Here is a 21,867-nt window from a genome sequence, read left to right on the forward strand (position 1 = left end):
GTCAGGGGCTAGTGGAAAGAAGGAAAAAGTGAATTACTAATCAACTGGCATAAAGTTTCAATTAAGTAAGATGAATAAGCTCTAAAAACCTGCTGTAGAATATCTTCTTCAATGAACATATGAGACATACATATGTTATAATGCAATACTACTTCAATTTAAAAACCACTAATAAATTTTATTTTCGTAGCACCATAAAATAAAAAACAAATAAAAATGGTTCTCTGCTCAATGGAAGAAATGTAATTCAAAAAATAGCTAAATTTTAAGGGTTGAAAAATAGCATCCCTTATGCCTATTAAGGCAAAACCTGGAAACTTCTCAAATGCCCATCAACAGAGACTATGTAAGTTTACTGTGATACGTAGATTCAAACACTGGCGTACTTAGCAGGGCTGGCAAATTTTTTCCGTAAAGGGCCAGACTGAAAATATTTTAGGCTTTGCTAGCCCTCAGTTTCTCTTGCAATTACTCAACTCTGCTCCTATAAAGTAAAAACAACCATACATTTATTTTACTAAAGATAATGGAGTTTTCATTTCATGGGTCAAGAAAAAGGTTTTTTAGCCATCTAAAAATGTAAAAACCATCGTTAGCTCACTGGCTGCACAAAAACAGGCAGGGAGCCAGATATAGCCTATGTGGCAGTTTTCTAGTCCTTGCTCTACAGCAATAAGAATGGAAGATTTACTACTATATGTGATAATATAAATCTCATAAACATAATGTTGAGTGAAAGAAGCCAGGTACAAAAGAGTATGTGAACTTTAAATAAATGGAATTTTATAATACAAACAGGCAAAATTAAACTATGATACTAGAAGTTAGGAAAATGTCTCCCTTGTGATAGGGGAACTACTGACTGAAGAGAATATGGGAGGGTTTGGAGTTCTGGGGTGCTGGTCACATGGGTATGCTCAGTTTATGAAACTTCACTCAGCTATACAAGTGTGGTTTTTGTACTTTTCTATATATATGTTATTTCCAATAAGAAGTTTTTAAAGTTTAAGTGTCCTAGAGAACTAGCTGATAAGTCAAGAGGATGTAAAGGCCTACTAACTTCACAGATAGGCAATTAAAGAGAACCTAAAGAAAATTAAATTATATGGATGATATATGTGTGGGAGTGGACCCCACAGTGCAGAATTCTTAGTAGAAAAATTAGGTCACCATACCTCTATATCAAGGAATTTATTATATACTAAGCAAATCCAGATAATAGAAAAATATACTAGGAACTTCTGTTTTAAACATCAAATTTATTATATAGAATACATTTATCTCTTTCATTGAAAGTAAAATCTACTAGATTTCTTATAAGAAATGCAAAGGTACTAATGATATGATTCATTATACCAGGTAAACATTTGACACCATTTTAAATGATCAAAATGATTGTTAAAAGTAAAGTGACAGAAGTATGTAAAAGTGATTACATTTTCTGTCATCATTCCTTTTTTTAAAAAAAATTTATTTATGCATACAAGAGGTGGGGTACAGGCCAGAGGTGGGGGTGGGTGTGTGTGTGTGTGAGGATTCACCAGAGACAGAGTGGGGAGCAGAACAGGCAAATTGACTGAAATACACTGTTAAGGGAGCAGCTGGAAAGATAGAAGTCTGTTGCACCAAGTGGGTTAGCTCCCTGGCCTAGGATGGAACTCCTGCTGCAGTGGCTGCAGATAACTTCATAGTGCTGAGACTTAACCCCTTGCGCCACCACGGAGGCCCTAAATAAAATAAATCTTTAAAAAAAAGTTTATCACGGGCCTCCCCAGTGGCACAGCGGTTGAGCGCTGGGTTGCAAAGCTGCCTGCAGCCTCTGCAGTGCTGGTTCGATCCCCAGCCACGGGCGAGGGTCCCACGTGGCACGCAGACTTCTCCTGCTGCCCCCTGCTCCCCTCAGCAGTGTATTTCATCAGTCTGTCTGTTCTGTTTCCTGCTCTGGCTCTGGTGAAGTCTCTCCACCCTCCCGCACCTCTGACTGTACCCAGTGCTTGTATAAATAAACAAATAAATCTTTAAAAAAAAAAAGTTTATCATAAATATAGGGGCCTCCCTGGTGGCCTAGGGATTCTCAGTGCTATCACTGCTACAGCATGAGTGCCATCCCCTGCCAGGGAGCGAACCCACATATGGAGTAGCAGACCTCTCCTGTCTTGCCTGCTGCTCCCCTAACCACTATATTTCAGTAAATCTGCCTGTTCTGATCCCCACTCTGTCTCTGGTAAGCCCTCGTCCCCTTCACACACCTCTGGTCTACCCCCCAGTTCTTCTACAAATAAATAAATCTTTTTTAAAAATTAATCCTATACAAAGCACATATAATGGAAACAATACCAAAATGTGTATAATTTAGTATAATATGGCTTTTTAAAAAAAGAAATTAGTTGAAAAACAAATTCTTATTAAAGATGAGACACAATGGAGGTCAAAATTTATAAAAATTACATTTTAAGCCGAAGCAAGTCCAATTTTACTATTTTACTAAGAAATAAAAAAAACCCTCAATTTTTCTCATTTCTGTAGTTTAAAAAAGGATCCTCTCTACACTTCCTACATTTATCATATAATACAGGATTCCTGAAGATAGGGACTGTGTATAGAACAGGACACAGCACTTTAGGGACTCAATAAATACTTGATTGTTAAGTTAAAGAAAGATTTTCCTTAAAATCTCCCTACCAAGGATGTCCTTCACCTACATCAAGTTTTCAGACCCAGAATAGCTGCTCTGAGAAAAGAAGAAACAAGAATAGACCTTCAATTAATTTGAGTTTTGACCTAAAGGAAGAAAGAAGAAAAATAACTTAAAAAACACCTCATTTAGGGCCTCCCCTGGTGGCGCAGCGGTTGAGCACTGGGCTGCGAAGCTGCCCACAGCCCCTGCAGCGCTGGTTCGATCCCTGGCCACCGGTGAGGGTCCCACATGGGGTGCAGACCTCTCCTGCCGCCCGCTGCTTCCCTCAGCAGTGTACTTCGTCAGTCTGCCTGTTCTGTTCCTTGCTCTGGCTCTGGTGAATTCTCTCACCCTCCCGCGCTTCTGACTGTACCCAGTGCTTGTATAAATAAATAAATTTTTAAAAAAATTAAAAAAAAACCAAACACCTCATTTCATGTCATTTGGGCCTATTAAAATAGGTAAACTCCAGCTGGTAATCTGCAATTGTTACTGTATCATGTGATGTCCAGTGGCATAAAAAAATAACATCAAGCAATTGCTTGTCAACCCTTAACTACACAAAAGGAATCTGTTTAAAGAGCTTTAAATTTTCTATAACATGCTATTTCTTTTTTTTTTAATAGAGGCATGTTTTATTTATTTATTTGTCTGTTTGTTTGTTTTGTTTATACATGCACTGGGTACAGTCAGAAGTGCGGGAGGGTGAGAGAATTCACCAGAGCCAGAGCGGGGAGCAGAGCAGGCAGAAGGACCGAGGTACACTGCTGAGGGGAGCAGCGGGCGGCAGGAGAGGTCTGCGTGCCATGTGGGACCCTCCTCCGGTGGCCGGGGAGCAGCCGGGGATCGAACCGGCGCCACAGAGGCCACGGGCAGCTTCACAACCCAGTGTTCAAACGCTGCGCCACCAGGGAGGCCCATAACATGCTATTTCTAAATTCAAAATATCAAACCAAATATTCAGAACACATTTCTTTTGGATAAGAAATTTTTATTGTCCAACAGGCAAATTTTGAGCATTTTCTGAACTAGAACATTCAAGAAAAATAATTTGTATATTATGTTGCTTTCAGCCTATCTTAACAGTGTAGTACAAACCAATATTCTACTGCCACCTATAGTAGAAAAACTGAATTACTGCTTATAATTAAAAGAATGTAGACAGAAGACAAAACAATCCTGACAGTGTAACAAGAGTAAGTCAACTGTTTTCAGTCTCTTCTATTCATAGCTTCAAATCCAAACCGGATATTTTGCATCCATTTTTTGCATTTAAAAGGATGAAGTTCATTCTTAAACTGACTCAAGTATAAAAGCAATACGGCTCACATATTTTTCTTTATTTCTGAAGAGACCAGTGATAGATTAAAAGATAACATACAGTAAAATCTTTCTGTATTACACAATAAATGCAAAAATTCTATTGCAAAGATAAGAAATCTCAAAATTAAATTCAAAAAGCATTCTGGTTTTTTCACAGGATAGGTCCTAGATACTTTTCATAAGATAATCTCAATACAGAAACTAATAATACTATTCTTTCACAATAAACAAAAACCATCAACAGGCAATCAACTCAAGGAATTATGTAAGTTTGATATCAAATGTATTATTAAGCATCTGTTTTTACTGGGAATGCTTTCCACAAAATTTTACAGGTTCTTTGGAAACTTGAATCAAATTACTGTTTTAAATTAATAAACATAGTATGCAAAACATTTAATTACTAGAATATTAAAAAAATTAAGCAGATATCCTCCTGCAGGAATTTAACCTCTTCTACTTAAAGCCAACCTTCAAAACATCTTAGCAATGTGTTTGCCAAACACCTCTAGAAAAAGGCTACAAATCAATAGTACTAGATTCCAAATACTGAAGAATAGCATTCAAAATCAAAGTCAAGATAAATTTTTGAAAAAATGAAATGCTGAATAGTATGCATGTGTGCTGCCCCATATGCATTAAAGAAGAGAGAAGAGATTTATGGCATTCAAGATACTACCCCAAAATATGGCACAATGCCATACTGAATATTTTAAGCTAAAGGAGTTAGAGAAAACAGCAGAGCAGGAAGGTCACTCTGAGTTCCCCACCACATTCTCCCCAGAAACAGGTCAGACATGCTCTCCCTATACTGAGATAAAAGGATCAACCTTATCTTATAAGACAGAAGGACAAGGACAACAAGATCTCTACAAATATTCCTTGCTAAATTTCCCCCAGTTTATTACAAATATCTCATACTCTTTCACCAATTATATTCCTCTATTATTCCTCTATGACTATCTATGACAGTCATCAAACCTAGCACAAAATCTCAAGTCTAAGTCCCTTTAGGCGCTCATTTTCTTTTTTTTTTTAATTAAATTAAATTTTTTTTAAAGATTTATTTATTTATTCATACAAGCACTGGGTAGAGTCAGAAGTGCGGGAGGGTAAGAGGATTCACCAGGGCCAGAGCGGGAAGCAGAACAGGCAGAAGGACCAAAGTACACTGCTGAGGGGAGCAGCAGGCTGCAGGAGAGGTCTACACGCCATGTGGGACCCTCGCCAGTGGCCAGGGATCAAACCGGCACTGCAGAGGCTGCGGCAGCTTCACAGTCCAGCGCTCAACTGCTGAGTCACCAGGGGAAGCCCTAGGCTCTCATTTTCTTATGAAAGCTCCCATGTCACATAAAACGTATATTAAACAAATATGTAAGTTTTTCTCCCCTTTACTCTGTCTGTCAGTTTAATTTTCAGACGCAGTCAGGGAATCTAGAGGGTCAAGGAAAATAATTTTACTTATATAAACTGATTAAACATTCACAAGGTCCATGTGGAAAGGACACTCTTGAAACTTAAAAACAATACCAAATGAAAAATTCATTTTAGTAGGCTAAAAGATAAAGTTGAGGAAATATATCAAAAAGTAGAAGAAAAAAACAAAGAAATGGAAAATGGAGAAAACAAAATTTCAGGATTCAGTCTAGAAATTCTGACACTTGAAAAATCAGAGTACTAGTAAGAACAGAGGGGAAGGAGATAAAAAAGTAATCAAAGTATCACTTCTCAGACTTTTGGCTAAGGTCAAGTTTAAAAAGTAATCAAAATACTAATGCAACTTTTCCCAGAACTAAAGGTCATGAGTTCCCAGATAGAAAGTATCCAAATTGGTCCAAATAATGGAATGAAAGTCATAGATCAATGACATTTAAGGAAGTAAAGGATAAAAAGAAAATCCTAGGGCCTCCCTGGTGGCACAAGGGGTTAAGAGGCAACCTATGAAGCTATCCGCAGCCACTGCAGCATGAGTTCAATCCCCAGCCAGGGAGCTACCAACATGGCGCAGCAGACCTCTCCTGTCTCGCCCGCTGCTCCCCTCAGCAGTGCATTTCAGTAAATCCGCCTGTTCTGTTCCCTACTCTGTCTCTGGTGAATCCTCTCAACCCGTGCCCCATACCTCTGGACTGTACCCCAGTTCTTGTATGCATAAATATTTTTTTAAGCGTAAAACCAGTGCAAAATGGGAGAACATGTGTGGGAATTGGTGTATCCTTCCCCCCCCCCATCAATCAAATAGTTCATGAGAGTAGAACGAGCTGATTGATGATAAGAACCAAAGCGCCTGCAAGGCTTCAGGGCACGCTTCTATTTTTTTAAAGATTTATTTATGCATACAAGAGCTGGGGTACAGGGCAGAGATGTGGGTGGTGAGAGGATTCACCAGAGACAGGGAGGGCAACAGAACAGGCAGATTGACCAAAGTACACGGCTGAGGGGAGCAGCGGGCGAGACAGGAGAGGTCTGCTGCACCATATGAGTAGCAACCTGGCCAGCCGGGGCTCAAACTCATGCTGCAGAGGCTGTGGATTGCTTCATGGTGCAGTGCTTAACCCCTTGCGCCACCAGGGAGGCCCTAAATAAATCAATCTTTAAAAAAAAAAAAAAAAAGAAAATCCTAAAAGCTTCCAGACAGAGAAAAATACAAGTCACATACAATAAAACAATGCCTTCAAAATTGTGAGTCAACAACCCAGAAATATACTGTCAGTCAACTAGCAATTAATTCTAACAAAAGAAAAAAATATTTTAAGACTTAAAAAGAAAAAAATTGGGGGTGGTATGGTAACACAAATCTGAGGTGTGCACCTATTCCCCTAAATCATTTAGAGTGTTGTTATATAGAAAGGAAGGGAAATGAGGGGAGGAAGAGGGAGGAAGAAAGGGAGGGAGAGGTTGCCACTCATACATCCTCTATTAAAGAACTACCTGAGAACATGCTTCAGGATAGAAGAGACACAGTAAATGAGATGAGCCCTGGTAAGAAAATGGAGCTACCAGTGTACATCTTGTCTGTTCAGGTGATACTTTGTTGTTGTTTTTTTTAAGATTTTTTTTATTTATACATACAGGAGCTGGGGTACAGGCCAGAGATGAGGGTGGTAAGAGGATTCACCAGAGACAGAGTGGGGAACAGAACAGGGAGATTGACCAAAGTACACTGCTGAGGGGAGCAGTGGGGCGAGTGAGGAGAGGTCTGCTGTGCCATAGGGGTTGCTCCCTGGCAGGCTCCTTGCTCGAACTCGTGCTGCAGAGGCTGCGGATAGCTTCATAGATTGCATCTTAACCCCCTGTGCCACCAGGGATGCCCTTAGGTGATACTTTGACAGCCAACCTGCCGCCAAAGATCAAGTCAAGAAACTTAAAATGAGATCCCAGAGCAGTTAATCCTTATCCAGAAAAGACATCCTGACTTTAGTCAGCCATAATCATGAGAAACCTTTTTCTTGAAATCAGGGGTAGACAACTAAGGTAATTTCTGTGCTGCTTCTATCTTTTCCTTTCAGTCCATTATACCTAATACATAGGTCATCTTTTCTCCCTCTTCTTCTCTTTCTTTGTTCATGTTGTAGAATGAGCTAAGAACTACTATAAACTGTGTATAATTTACTTAAGTTGGCCTACAGAACTCTCTAGTTATCTTTTCAAAATACCTGCAATCATTAGCCTAGCATTTTTATTTCCAGGATCTATATAGCCCACAAGAGCAAGGACTAAAGCTGTGATGTTTACTGCTGTATCCCAAACACAGCGCATGGAATGTAATTAATATGCTTAATAAAGATCTATGGGAGGAATAAAGGCACAAAAATATTAATTCTGGCTATTGAAGCAGATGTATTGTGTGTGTTCTCATGTCTCAAACTTATTCATTTAATGAAGTTAAATAAAGCTTATAATAAAAATTAACAAGGAAGAACATACAAGTATTTAAATGTTTACAAAACAGAAAAATTAAATTAAGTCCAGCATCCTCCAGACATACCTCTACTACAAGATATACAAAACTATTATTACCACAGGTTTTTCCTTTCCAGTCAATCTAATTCTTAAACAAATTACACATTTTCATAGCTTCAAGAGGAGAGACAGGACCAAGTATTTAAAATACAAATAATTTTTATAGTCTTTTATTATTATAAATCTCAATATTATGTTACCAATGTTATTTTCTTACATAAATTTAAACCAGTTTTTTGCAATAGTTTTTACTTAATTTAAAAGCTACTAACATTAAATTTTATATTATATTTAAAAAGATAAAATTTTACATCCTATGAATATGGAAAAAATCCAAATTCTAATTCTAATCTATGTCTAAGAACACATTAATAGTTTGCTGCAAAGGGCCTTCCCTGGTGGCACAGCGGTTGAGTGCTGGGCTGCGAAGCTGCCCGCAGCCTCTGCAGCGCCAGTTCGATCCCCGGCCGCTGGGCGAGGGTCCCACATGGCGCGCAGACCTCTCCTGCTGCCCGCTGCTCCCCTCAGCAGCGTACTTAGGTCCTTCTGCTCTGTTCTGTTCCCCGCTCTGGCTCTGGTGAATTCTCTCAACCTCCCACACTTCTGACTGTATCCAGTGCTTGTGTAAATAAATAAATCTTAAAGAAAAAAAATTAAATGTGATCAATAAAAAAAAAAATAGTTTGCTGCAAAGGCTCATATAGTACTTTAGACTTTGAAGGCTACAGGATCTCTGTTATAATGACTCAACTCTGTTACTTTATCATGAAAGCAGCCATAGACAAGATGTAAATGAATGAGTATATGGTCAAGTTCCAATGAGACTTTATGTCTAAAAACGGATAGCAGGCCAGATTCATCCCATGGGCAAATATGTTGATACTTGTTTATAGTATTACACCTTTTGGTTTTATGTAAAGCCATGGCTATATGGGGTAGTTGAAAGCAGAAGAATAAGGAGATCTGAGGTACGTTTAAAAAACATAACTTATTCTTTTATTTGTCAATTATAGCTCAGTAAAGTCAAGGGGAAGAGGGGGGAGGCTCACTGGTAGTTGTGCTGAAAATAGGCTGTAGGAGACTGGAGTGAAATAAGACCAATCCATAAGTTACTGCATGTGTTACCAGACTTCTAAAATGGGATCTAAAATTATTTTAAGTCAAATTATAGAGGGAAAGAGAAACAGATAAATTAACTTTTGACTGACAGAACTGACTACAACAGAACAAAAGACAAAAATGCAAATTTTCATTAAAATTTTGTCTAATATGAAATTTCAGTGAGGAAATTAAAAATTCATCACCAAACAGAGAGGAGTAATGAATACAAAAAACACAAGTGTAGAAAATTCTCTAGTAAATTGGAATCAAGGATCACACTCCCAGAGTCAACCGCAGGAACAAGATATAGAGAGTATACAAAAGCATATGAAGCTGAAATTACAAATGCGAGCAAAAAAATTAGAACAATGGCAGAGTATTTATACAACAAGTCATCTCACTAACTAAACATGTTACAGGGCAGGGAGAGGTGCTCCCTGCTCAGCTCCAAACTCCCTTGGGTGGGGCAGGGAACCTGGAATCTCCCCCTTTCCTGGGGACCACACTGTTACAAACACACCACTCTAAGTTCATTTATTTCATTGGTCAGTGGAAAGTATCAAAATAAAACTTAACTAAAAGGTCAGTTTCATGTATCTACAAATAGATGAAAGTTTTACCCTTCTGTGAAAAACACCAAAACTAGAAAAGCTCTTCATATCAAAAAAAAAAAAAAAAACAAGCAACAACAAATGTTGATGAGGATTTGGTGAAAAAGGAACTCTCCTACATTGCTGTTGGGAATGCAAACTGGTCCAACTACTATGGAAAGCTGTCTGGAGGTTCCCCAGTCTACTGAAAATGGAGCTACCAAGCCCAGAGAGGGAGCAAGCACCCACGGCCAGGGCACACTGGGCGCACAGGGGAGGGTGTCCCTCCATCGCCATTCTAGAACAGGGACCTTTCTTCAGTAAAGACTGCTTGAAACCGGCAAAAGACTCCCGGAGGAGCCAGACGTGAGCTGGGAAGTTTGCCCACGCCAGGCCCCTTCTGGCCAGCAGTCTGAGCCCAGAGGGGGAGAGCGCACCCAGGGCCTGGGCAGACCGGGCGCTCAGGAGAGTGCCTCTCCATATCGCCATTTTAGAACAAGGAGCTTTCTTCAGTAAAACTGCTTGAAACTGGCAGAAGGTTCCCTGTGCAGTCAGAAGAGAGCTGAAGGCCCCCACAAGCCTGGTCCCGCCTGGCAGGAAGTTGGAGTCCAGAGGGGGATCCAGTGATTTGGAACCCAGAGTGCAATCCAGCTGCCCCACCTCCAGGGAAGTTTGTGGGACTTCAAGACACACCTTTGTAATTAAACACAGAAGGAGGAAGTATTCTGTGACAGCGACAATTAACATACTCACAGTACCACTGCCTCACTAGACTTCTGGCATAACAGTATTTGACTAATTTAGACCGCCAGTTTCCAAACCCCACAAAGAACACACCAACAAGATGCCGGCCAGTATCAGCAACACAGTGTCCCAATGCATACGCAAATTAGAAAACAGGCAGTAGGGAGTAGAAAAATTACATGCAACCCAGCAACTACTCAGGAAAAAGGCACACCACAAAGAGAAAACCACCCACCAGAATGCAACGACAGTAACTTGGAAGAACTTCTGAGCCTTTTAGAAAGAGAATTTAAAATGGCAGTGATTAAAAAACTGACAGAAGTCATAAAGGAAAACAATGATAAGGGAAAAATAATCAACAATCAGAAAAATAAAATTTAGTCCCTAAAGAGGGAAGTAAAAGAAATGCAGGAGATCAAAGAATTCATGGAGGCGCTAAAGAACTCTTTAGCGCAATGAAAAGCAATGAAAAGCAGAATAGATGAAATGGAAGAACGAATAAGTACTCTTGAAGACACAGAAATAAAAAGAACCAAAACAGAAAAGGAAAAAGAAGTACGAAGGAAAAAGACCGAAGAAAGACTTCGGGAACTCTCTGACTCCATGAGGAAAAGAAATATAAGAGTTATAGGAATCCCACAAGGAGAGGACAGAGATGTAGGAACAGAGAAAATATTCAAGGAAATAATTGAAGATAACTTCCCAAACATGAAGAAGGAGCTGAAAATAGACATATAAGAAGCAAGAAGAACACCAAACTTCCATGACAAAAGGAAAAATACAGCAAGACACATAATAGTAAAGCTCCCAAGAATCCCAGACAAGGAAAAAATAATGAAGTTGACAAGAGGGAAGAAACAAATAACATTCAAAGGAAAACCTATCAGACTGACATCAGACTTCTCCAAAGAAACACTACGGGCAAGGAGAGAAAGGAGGGACATAGTCAACAGACTCCAAGAAAACAGATGCCAACCAAGAATACTCTATCCCACAAAGCTCTCCTTCCTCTATGAAGAAAGAATAAGGACCTTCCCAGACAAACAGAAACTCTGGAATTTCATTACGACTAAACCCCCACTCCAAAAAATACTACAAGGAGTCCTAAAGCCAGAAACTCAGAGGGACAAATAACAACGAAAGAAGGCAAAATTAAAAAAAGTTATTAAAAGAATAAATAAAATCAAAGGAAAGACAAACACAATGGCAAATACAGATGCTAACATATCAATATTAACTCTAAATGTAAATGGACTAAACTCTTCAATAAAAAGACACAGAGTCGCTGGCTGGATTAAGAGACAAAACCCAACCTTTTGCTATCTGCAGGAAACACATGTAGCTACAAAAGATAGAAATAGACTCAAAGTTAAATGATGGAAAACAATCCTACAAGCAAATGGACCAAAAAAGAAAGCAGGACCAGCTATATTTATGTCAGATAAAACAGATTTCAAACTGAAAAAGATAAAAAGAGACCCCAAAGGTCACTACATCATGATCAAGGGGACAATACTTTAAGAAGAAATAACACTCATTGACATATACTCACCAAATGAAGGAGCACCAAAATATATCAGACAACTATTGTCATCTTTGAAAACAGACATCAGAGAAAACACATACCTAGTGGGAGACTTCAAAACACCACTATCAACAATGAATAGATCAACAAGACAAAAAATAAGTAAAGACACTAAAGCTCTAAATAAGGATCTAGAGCGCTTGGGCTTAACAGACATCTATAGAACACTAAACCCAAAAAACGGAGTACACATTTTTCTCAAGTGCACACGGATCATTCTCCAGGATCGATCACATACTGGGACACAAGACAAACATCAACAGATACACCAAGATTGAAATCATACCAACCATCTTTTCTAACCATGAAGGCATCAAACTAGAAATAAACCATAAAAAGAAGGCAAGGAATCTCCTACCTCATGGAGATTGAAAACTACACTACTGGAGACCACTAGACTAATGAGGAGATCAAAGAAGAAATTAAAAATTCTTTGAATTGAATGACAAGGAGAATGCCAATTTCCTAAATGTATGGGATGCAGAAAAAGCAGTAATAAGAGGAAAATATATAGCAATAGAGGCTCACATCAAGAAACAAGAAAGAACTCAAAGAAACAACCTAATCTTGAAGCTCAAAGATCTAGAAAAAGAAGAACAAAAAAACCCCAAAACCAGTAGAAGAAAAGAAATAATAAAAACCAAAGCAGAAATAAATGAAATCAAAACTAAAAAAACAATCCAAAAGATCAATGAAACTAAGAGCTGGTTCTTTGAAAAAATCAATAAAATAGACAAACCCCTAGCCAGGCTCACAACGGAAAAAAAGGGAGAAAGCACAAATAAACAGGATCATAAAGGAAAGAGGAGAAATCACAACGGACACAGCAGAAATCAAAAGAATAATCAGTAACTACAATGAACAGTTATATGGAAACAAGTTCAACAATCTAGAGGAGATGGACAAATTCCTACAACTCTACAATCACCCAAAGCTAGATAAAGAAATAGAACACCTAAACAGACCAATTACAAGCAGCGAAATTGAAATGGTAATCAAAAACCTTCCCAAAAACAAAAGCCCAGGACCTGATGGATTCACAAATGAATTCTACCAAAGATTCAGAAATGAATTAGTGCCTATCCTTCACAAACTCTTCCAAAAAATTGAGAAGGAAGGGATAATACCAAACACGTTCTATGAAGCCAACATTACACTAATACCACAACCGAACAAGGACAACACAAAAAAGGAAAACTACAGGCCAATCTCCCTAATGAACACTGATGCAAAAATCCTCAATAAAATTTTAGTTATGAGATCCAACAATGTATCCATAAGATAATTCACCACGTCCAAGTAGGATTCATGCCAGGGACCCAAGAATAGTTCTACATCCGAAAATCAATCAACGTTATCCAACACATCAACAAAAAGAAATATAAAAACCATGTGATAATATCAATAGATGCCAAGAAAGCTTTCGACAAAGTGCAACACCATTTCATGATAAAAGCCCTTGGGATAAAAGTTCCTTGGGATACAAGGAAAATACCTCAACATCATAAAGGCCATATATGACAAGCCAACAACCAGTATCATTCTCAATGGTGAAAAGCTGAAAGCATTTCCACTAAGATCTGGAACAAGACAAGGATGTCCACTCTCACCACTGCTTTTCAATATAATACTGGAAGTCCTAGCCACAGCAATAAGACAAAAGACATACAAGGAATCCAAATAGGAAAAGAAGAAGTCAAACTATCACTATTTGCAGATGATATGATAATATACATAGAGAACCCCAAAAACTCCACAGAAAAACTAATTAAACTCATCAATCAGTTCAGTAAAGTGTCAGGATACATAATCAACATGCAAAAGTCAGTAGCCTTCCTACACACAAACAATAAATCTGAAGAAGAAATCAAAAGAACCATCTCTTTTATTATCAAAACAAAAAAAATCAAATACTTGGGAATAAATCTAACAAAAGAGGTAAAGGACCTATGCAAAGAAAACTATAAAACACTGTCAAAAGAAATAGAAGAAGACACAAAGAAATGGAAAGACATCCCCTGCTCATGGATTGGAAGAATAAACATTATTAAAATGGCCATCCTACCAAAAGCAATATACAGATTCAATGCTATTCCAATAAAAATTTCAATGTTATTCTTCAAAGAAATAGAACAATTATTGATGAAATTCATATGGAATCACCAAAAACCCCGAATAGCCAAAGCTCTCCTGAAAAAAAAAAGAAGGGAATGGAGGCATCACACTCCCAGATTTCAAACTATACTACAAAGCCATAATCATCAAAACTGCATGGTATTGGAACAAGAACAGACACACAGACCAATGGAATCGAATAGAAAATCCAGAAATAAACCCACAGATCGATGGTCAACTAATCTTTGACAAAGGAGCAAAGACTATGATTGGAGCAAAGAAAGTTTGTTCAATAAATGGTGCTGGGAAAACTGGGTCGCTACATGCAAAAGAATGAAGCTTGACTACTTACTACCTCACACCATACACAAAAACCAACTCAAAATGGATTAAAGAACTAGACATAAGACCTGAAACCATAAAATACATAGAAGGAAATATAGGCGAAACACTACATGATATGCACATCAAAGACATCTTTACAGACACATCACCCAAAGCAGTGATAGTGAAGGCAAAGATCAACAGCTGGGACTACATCAAATTAAAGAGCTTCTGCACAGCAAGAGACAATAACCCAAACAAAGAGAAACCCCACCAACTGGGAGAACATTTTTGCAACCAACACTAATGATAAAGGACTGATCACAAAAATCTACGAAGAGCTGATGAGACTCAACAAAAACAAAGTAAATAATCCAGTCAAAAAATGGGCAGAAGAACTAAAAAGAAACTTCTCTAAAGAGGAAATGCAAATGGCCAACATATGAAAAAATGTTCAACATCACTTGTAATCAGGGAAATGCAAATACACCAGTGAGAATGGCACATATTAAAAAAACTAGCAACAGGGCCTCCCCGGTGGCGCAGCGGTTGAGCGCTGGGTTGCGAAGCTGCCTGCAGCCTCTGTGGCACCGGTTGGATCCCTGGCTGCTCCTTGGCCACTGGAGGAGGGTCCCACATGGGCGCAGACCTCTCCTGCCGCCCGCTGCTCCCCTCAGCAGTATACTTCAGTCCTTCAGCCTGCTCTGCTCCCCACTCTGGCTCTGGTGAATTCTCTCACCCTCCCGCACTTCTGACTGTACCCAGTGCTTGTATAAATAAATAAATAAATAAAAATAAAGAAAAAATAAAGAAAAAATAAAGAAACTAGCAACAACAAATGTTGCCGAGGTTGTGGAGAAAAAGGACCTCTCCTGCACTGTTGGTGGGAGTGCAAACTGGCCCAACCACTATGGAGAGCTGTGTGGAGATTTCTGGACCTACTAAACATAGAGCTTCCATATGATCCAGCAATTCCACTCCTAGGTATTTACCCAGAGGACACAGAAACATCAATTCCAAAGAGCACCTGCACCCCTATGTTTATAGCAGCACTATTTACAATAGCTAAGCTTTGGAAACAACCCAAATGCCCAAAAATAGATGACTGGATGAAGAAGATGTGGTACATATACACCATGGAATATTACTCAGCATTCAAAAAAGATAAACGCATGCAATTTTGCAGAAACATGGATGGTGGTGGAAGGGATCATGTTCAGCGAAATAAGCCAGAAAGAAAAAGAAAAATACCGGATGGTCTCACTCATAGCAGGAATCTAGAAAACTTGAATAAGGGACCAGGAAAAAGAATAACTATAAGAAAGTGAAAATCAAAATCAACAAACAACTATGAACCAGAGACACTCTATGGGCGTTGGGGGGTGGGGAAAGGAGGGTTTGGGGTCAAAATAAGGGCATTGCAATTGTATGGGGAATATAAAAATAATTTTTTTTAAATGGGGAAAAATAAAAAAATATGTGCTTGCATCAAAAATAAAAAAAATGAATGAATGAATAAATAAAAAATAAAAATGGAGCTACCATATGACCCCGCTATTTCACTGCTAGGGATCTACCCAAAGGACACAAAAATATTGATTCAAAAGAGCACCTGCACCCCTATGTTTATAGCAGCTCTATTTACAATAGCTAAGCTTTGGAAACAGCCCAAATGCCCAAAAATAGATGACAGGATCAAGAAGATGTGGTACATATATACCATCGAATATTACTCAGCATTCAAAAAAGATAAACACATGCAATTCGCAGCAACATGGATGGCGCTGGAAGGGATCATGCTCAGTGAAATAAGCCAGAAAGAAAAAAGAAAAATACCGGATGGTCTCACTCATAGCAGGAATCTAGAAAACTTAAATAAGGGACCAGGAAAATGAATAACTATGAGAAAGTGAAAATCAAAATCAACAAAAAACTATGAACTAGAGACACTTTTTGGGGGGTGGGGGGCGGGAGGGGAGGGATTGGGGTCAGAATGGGGGGGTTGCAAATGTATGGGGGATATAAAAATAAAATTTATTGGGCCTCCCCGGTGGCGCAGCGGTTGAGCGCTGGGTTGCAAAGCTGCCCACAGCCTCTGCAGCGCCAGTTCGATCCCTGGCTGCTCCCCGGCCACCGGAGGAGGGCCCCACATGGTGCGCAGACCTCTCCTGCCGCCCGCTGCTCCCTTCAGCAGTGTACTTCGGTCCTTCTGCCTGCTCTGCTCCCCGCTCTGGCTCTGGTGAATTCTCTCACCCTCCCGCGCTTCTGACTGTACCCAGTGCATGTATAAATAAATAAAAATAAATCTTAAAAAAAAAAGAAAGAAAAAATGCTACTATATATTGAATTATCTAAAAAATAAATAAATAAATAAAATTTATTATAAAAAAAAAAGAACACCTGTACACCAATGTTTATTGTAGCACTATTTACAATAGGTAAAACCTGGAATCAACCCAAATGCCAAAAAATAGATGACTGGATCAAGAAGATGTGGTATATTTATACACAATGGAATATTATTCAGCAATCCAAAAAGATAAACTCATGCCATTCACAGAAACATGGATGGAGCTAGAAGGAATTATACTCAGTGAAATAAGCCAGAAAGAAAAAGAAAAATATTGGAGGGTTTCACTTATAGCAGGAATACAGGGAAACCAAATAAGATATCGTGTAAAAAAAAATAACAGTACAAAACACAACAAAGCAAAAACAGACAATTACAAATCAGAGACATATTGCAGAGGAGGAGGAGATAGAAGGATCAGAGGAAGGGAGGGAGGAGAGCAGGAGACTGTGGTGATGGTGCACAGGTGCCTTGGGGAAGGAAAATCTATGGGCACTCAACCTGAGGGGGTGGGGGGAAATAAATATTGTTTAAAAAAAATTAAAATTAAAAAAAAAAAAACTAAAAAAGCTCCAACCAAGCAGGGTTGTAGAGTTTCATTCCAAGTGGAAAACAGGGACCAGTACAAATGCCAGCTATCAGTACATCACACCTAGGCAAACAGTGTGAAGTTTACAGGGAAAGGTTACAGCTTAAGAGAGCACCTGAACCTGAAACACAGGCTGTGAATGAATGCACACAGCTAGCAATAAGGAGCCTGTTAATATGTGTACCAGTGCCCAATCCCTGCTGGAAGTTACACACCCCTTCCTATTCCTCCTGCCCACTATACCTCTTCATTTTCACTTTCTTCATAGAACTAGATGTTTTTTAAGATTTATTTATTTATACATACAAGAACTAGGGTACAGTCCAGGGGTGCAGGGAGTGCAGGGGTGGTGAGAGGATTCACTAGAGACAGAGTAGGGAACAGAACAGGCAGACTGACTGAAATACACTGTTGAGGGGAGCAGCGGGCAAGTCAGGAGAGGTCTGCTGCACCACATGGGTCACCTCCCTGGCCAGGGATCAAACTCCTGATGCAGTGGCTGCCGGCTAGCTTCATAGTGCTGAGTCTTAATCCCTTGCATCACTAGGGAGGCCCTTAGAATGCTGCATTTTTTTTCTTTAGTACTTTCCTCACTGCTTTTCTTCTAAACTGCATGTTGAATTAAAGACTGTGAGACTCCACAAGATAAATGAAAAAACCTTTTTGACCTCTATTCTCATCTATATGTAAAAATGCTCCTGTCCACTTTATACTCATTAGAATGGTAACTAAAGAACACAGAAAATAACAAGGATTGACTAGAATGTGAAGAAGTTGAAACACTATGCATACTTAGTAAGAATACTAGTGGAAAACAGTATGATGGTTCCTCAAAAAATTAAAAACATTGTTGAAAAAAGTAAAAATAGCAGGAAAAAAGTAAAAATTATCCAGTAATTCCACAAAGAACTGAAAGCAGGATATCAAAGAGGTATCTGTATATTCATGCTGATAGCAACATAATTCACAATATGTAAAGCATGGAAACAAAACAAGTGTCCAATGACAGATAACCAGTTAAGCCAAATGGGGCATATACATACAATGGGATACCATTCAGCTTTAAAAAAGAAGGAATTTCTGATATAATTATACAACAATATGCATGAACCTTGAAGACATTATGCTGAGTAAAATAAGTCAGTCACAGAACCACAAACACTTTATGAATCTACTTATATGAGATACTTAAAGTAGTCCAAATCATAGACACAGAATGATGGTGCTTGGGGGTGGGGGCAAGGCAAGTTATGGGGAGTTTCTGTATAATGGGTAGAGTTTCAGTTGTATAAGATGAAGATTTTAGGTAAGGATGGTGGTGAGGACAAATACACAACATTATGAATGTGTTAAATACCACTAAACTGTACATGTTTAAATGGTTCAGATGACAAATTTTATACTTTCTATATTTTACCACAATAAAAAAAAAATCTTAGACCCTACTTAAGAGCAGGAATAGGGCCTCCGTGGTGGCGCAAAGGGTGGTGTAGTACTATTAAGCTATCAGCAGCCACTGCAGCACTGAGTTCAATCCCCCACCAGGGAGGTGACACACAGTGTTCTCCTCTCCCGTCTCACCCACTGCTCCCCTCAGCAGTGTATTTCAGTACATCTGCCTGTTCTGCTCCCCACTCTGTCTCTGCTGAATCCTCTCACACAAACACCCCCTCTCCAGGCATCTCTGGCCTGCACCCCAGCTCTTGTATGCATAAATATCTCTTTTTAAAAAAAGGAACAGGAATAAAGATTAGCAGAAATAAAAGGTTTTACTTTTTCTTGACTCCTTCACCAGTACTCTGTATTGGGTGCTGCCAAGCAATGGTCAAATTCAACTATTCACCATTTACCAAACCTGCTCTACATTTTCCTGTCTCACCCCCACTAATTTTTTAACCTATGTGGATGTCCCTCATTTCAGTCTAAAACAATCTAAACTTTCCCTAGGAGCAGCAAAAAATTGGCATTTCCAAGACCCCTGCCAGAAAGAAACAATACCTCTTTTTTGCAGCTTTCTCAGACCTCTGTTTCCAAATACTATAGCACTCTTGCACCATACTCTTTTATTGCAGATGATTACTTTTCTCAGTTCAAGGACTTATGTTTAAAAATCATGTTTGGTTTTTATAATTCCATAAGAATTCAAAGATGACTACTCCTCAGAGTTGCTTATAAGGTAAATAAAGACTGGAATTAGATGTCATCTTGAGCCACAGTTTCAATCCTTTCTTTCTCCCTTGGTACCTCAGACCAACTGGCTGTGTAGAGGCTGTGTTTCTAGATACCCTCAAATATTCTATTTTCCTCCCAACACTACAAGAGCAATGTTGAAATTTCAACATTGACTTTAATTAAAGTGATTTCAGGGGCCTCCCTGGTGGCGCAAGGGGTTAAGTACTGCACTATGAAGCAATCCACAGCCTCTGCAGCACAAGTTCGATCCCCGGCCCACCAGAGAGAAACCTACATGGCGAAGCAGAACTCTCCTGTCTCACCTGCTGCTCCCCTCAGCAGTGTATTTGTGTGGGTCTACCTGTTCTGTTCCCCATTCTGCCTCTGGTGAATCCTCTCACCCACCACATCTCTGGCCTGTGCCCCAGCTTTTGTATGCATAAATAAATAAATCTTTTTTTAGAAAAAAGTGATTTCAAACTAACAGCTTAGACTCCCTATGCCTATTTCCTTATATGTCCCCATGTAAAGTTTTTGCAAAAGAAAAAAAAAATTAGTACAATGTAGGGTCTCTCTGGTGGTGCAAGGATTAATGACACAATCCTATCATGCAATTGCCAGGGAGTTCAATCCCCAGCCAGGGAGCTACATGGCACAGCTGACCTCTCCTGTTTCACCCACATGGCGAAGCTAACCCACATGGCCCAGCTGACCTCTCCTGTTTCACCCCACTGCTCCCCTTAGCAGTGTATTTCTGCCTGTTCTGCTCCCCACTCTGTCCCGGTGAATCCTCTCACCCCACACACCTCTGGCCTGAACCCCAGTTCTTGTATGTATAAACAAATCCTTAAAAGAAAAAAATTAGTACAGTATAAAAGATCTAGTAGAATTCCTTTGACACAGGAAGACCACAAAATTGATCATTAGTTTTACAGTCTCTCTCTAGAGTACTCTTTGGCACTAGATTCATTCCTATAACTACTTCTTAGTCTAAACCAGTGTTGCTCGATATGGTAGCCTCCATTCACATGTGATCAATGAGCACTTGAAATTTGGCGAGTCCAAACTGATATGTGCTATAGGTGTTATTACACATCAAATTTCAAAGATCCAGTAAAAAAAAAATCAAATATCTAATTAATGCTTTGTGTACTAATTACATGTTAGGAGATAACACTTTGCATACACTGGGTTAAAATTGAATTAATTTCACCTTTTTTTAGTGTGGCACTAGAAATTTTATGTTTGGTTCTCACCACATTTCTGTGGGCCAGAGTGGCCTATATTTTGACTTAAGATATATTTGACAAGGGTCTCGCCGGCTAATCCACCGGCATCCGCGGGCATACATGCAATGGCTCACTTTTAACACGCCCCACTTTGACGACCCCGGAAAGCATCTGACCTTAATTTTAAGAGTACGGAACACGCAGACCTGCCGAGACACATCCAAGCGGTTACCTACATAACAACAGAGAAATGTCTAGAGAACAAAATCGGGTCCTCTGCCATGAGGGTCGGTTACCAACACAGGGGGACCGGGAGCTTAAGAGGAAGGAGTCACCCTTAAGAAAGTGAGAAGGTGGGGGAAAGGAAGAGGCGGCCGAGCAAGCACCCCAGATCTAAAGGAGCAGAATGTGGAGCCCCTGGAAAAGAGGTCTGTCTTAGGAAAGTGGCCTCAGTTTCTAGTGACAGGAGTCTGAAAAGTGCAAGGAAAGTGTTGGGTTCCAGCGAGGATGCAGGAAGAGAGGTACCTTAAGAATCCCCCTCATCTTCGCCAGAAAGGGTCGGAATTCCTCGAGTGGAACTTCCGGATAGAGCTGGCTCCTCAGCAGCTCCTCCGTGATGCCCGCGTGCCCGTGGAAAGCGTCCTGGGCCAAGCCGCTTAGCAGCCCGCTCAAAGACTTGCAGCCCTCGAGCTCGCCCGCCATGGTCAGCGGAGGCTCCGCCCCCAACAGCTGAGCGTGGCCGGCCACGGCGGCCGAGATGGGCCTAAACAGCTTGAAAAAAGGCGCGCAGGAAAAATGGGAGCGGATTCCATCAGGGATCGGGGTTGGCAACGCCCAGGTTTGCATTGCAAAACCCATTCCTTTAGGTTGCCACCATAGAAGTAGCCGTCCAGTTCCAGGCAATTGGCTTCCGCCAAATTCCTTCATCACTCTAGACCCACTCAAAGTAAAGATCATTTGGTGGAAATGGTTTGGGATGGGGTAGCATCCTTATAAGAGTGGGAGTTTACTTCTGGATCTTCCACTCAGATCTAATCTCTGCCTAATTCATACCCATGCATAGTTTGTCCAAGAAAATTTAACAATCCGCGGTTTGCTGGATTGTTAA

General features: G+C 39.7%; 1 protein-coding gene across 1 annotated transcript in view; it reads right to left on the minus strand.

The window, feature by feature from the left end:
* The window catches only part of COMMD1 (copper metabolism domain containing 1), a gene marked incomplete at both ends in the record, with an annotated part of 146,094 nt that extends 124,633 nt beyond the window's left edge, over positions 1-21,461 (minus strand). Inside the window, one exon of the mRNA XM_084234711.1 lies at positions 21,285-21,461. Coding sequence (XP_084090837.1) covers positions 21,285-21,461 — 177 coding nt within the window. The remainder of the gene's footprint in view (positions 1-21,284) is intronic.
* Positions 21,462-21,867: the final 406 nt, after the last annotated feature.

This window comes from Talpa europaea, assembly GCF_964194135.1.
Source record: "Talpa europaea genome assembly, chromosome: 6".
In the NCBI taxonomy this organism is placed as follows: Eukaryota; Metazoa; Chordata; class Mammalia; order Eulipotyphla; family Talpidae; genus Talpa; species Talpa europaea.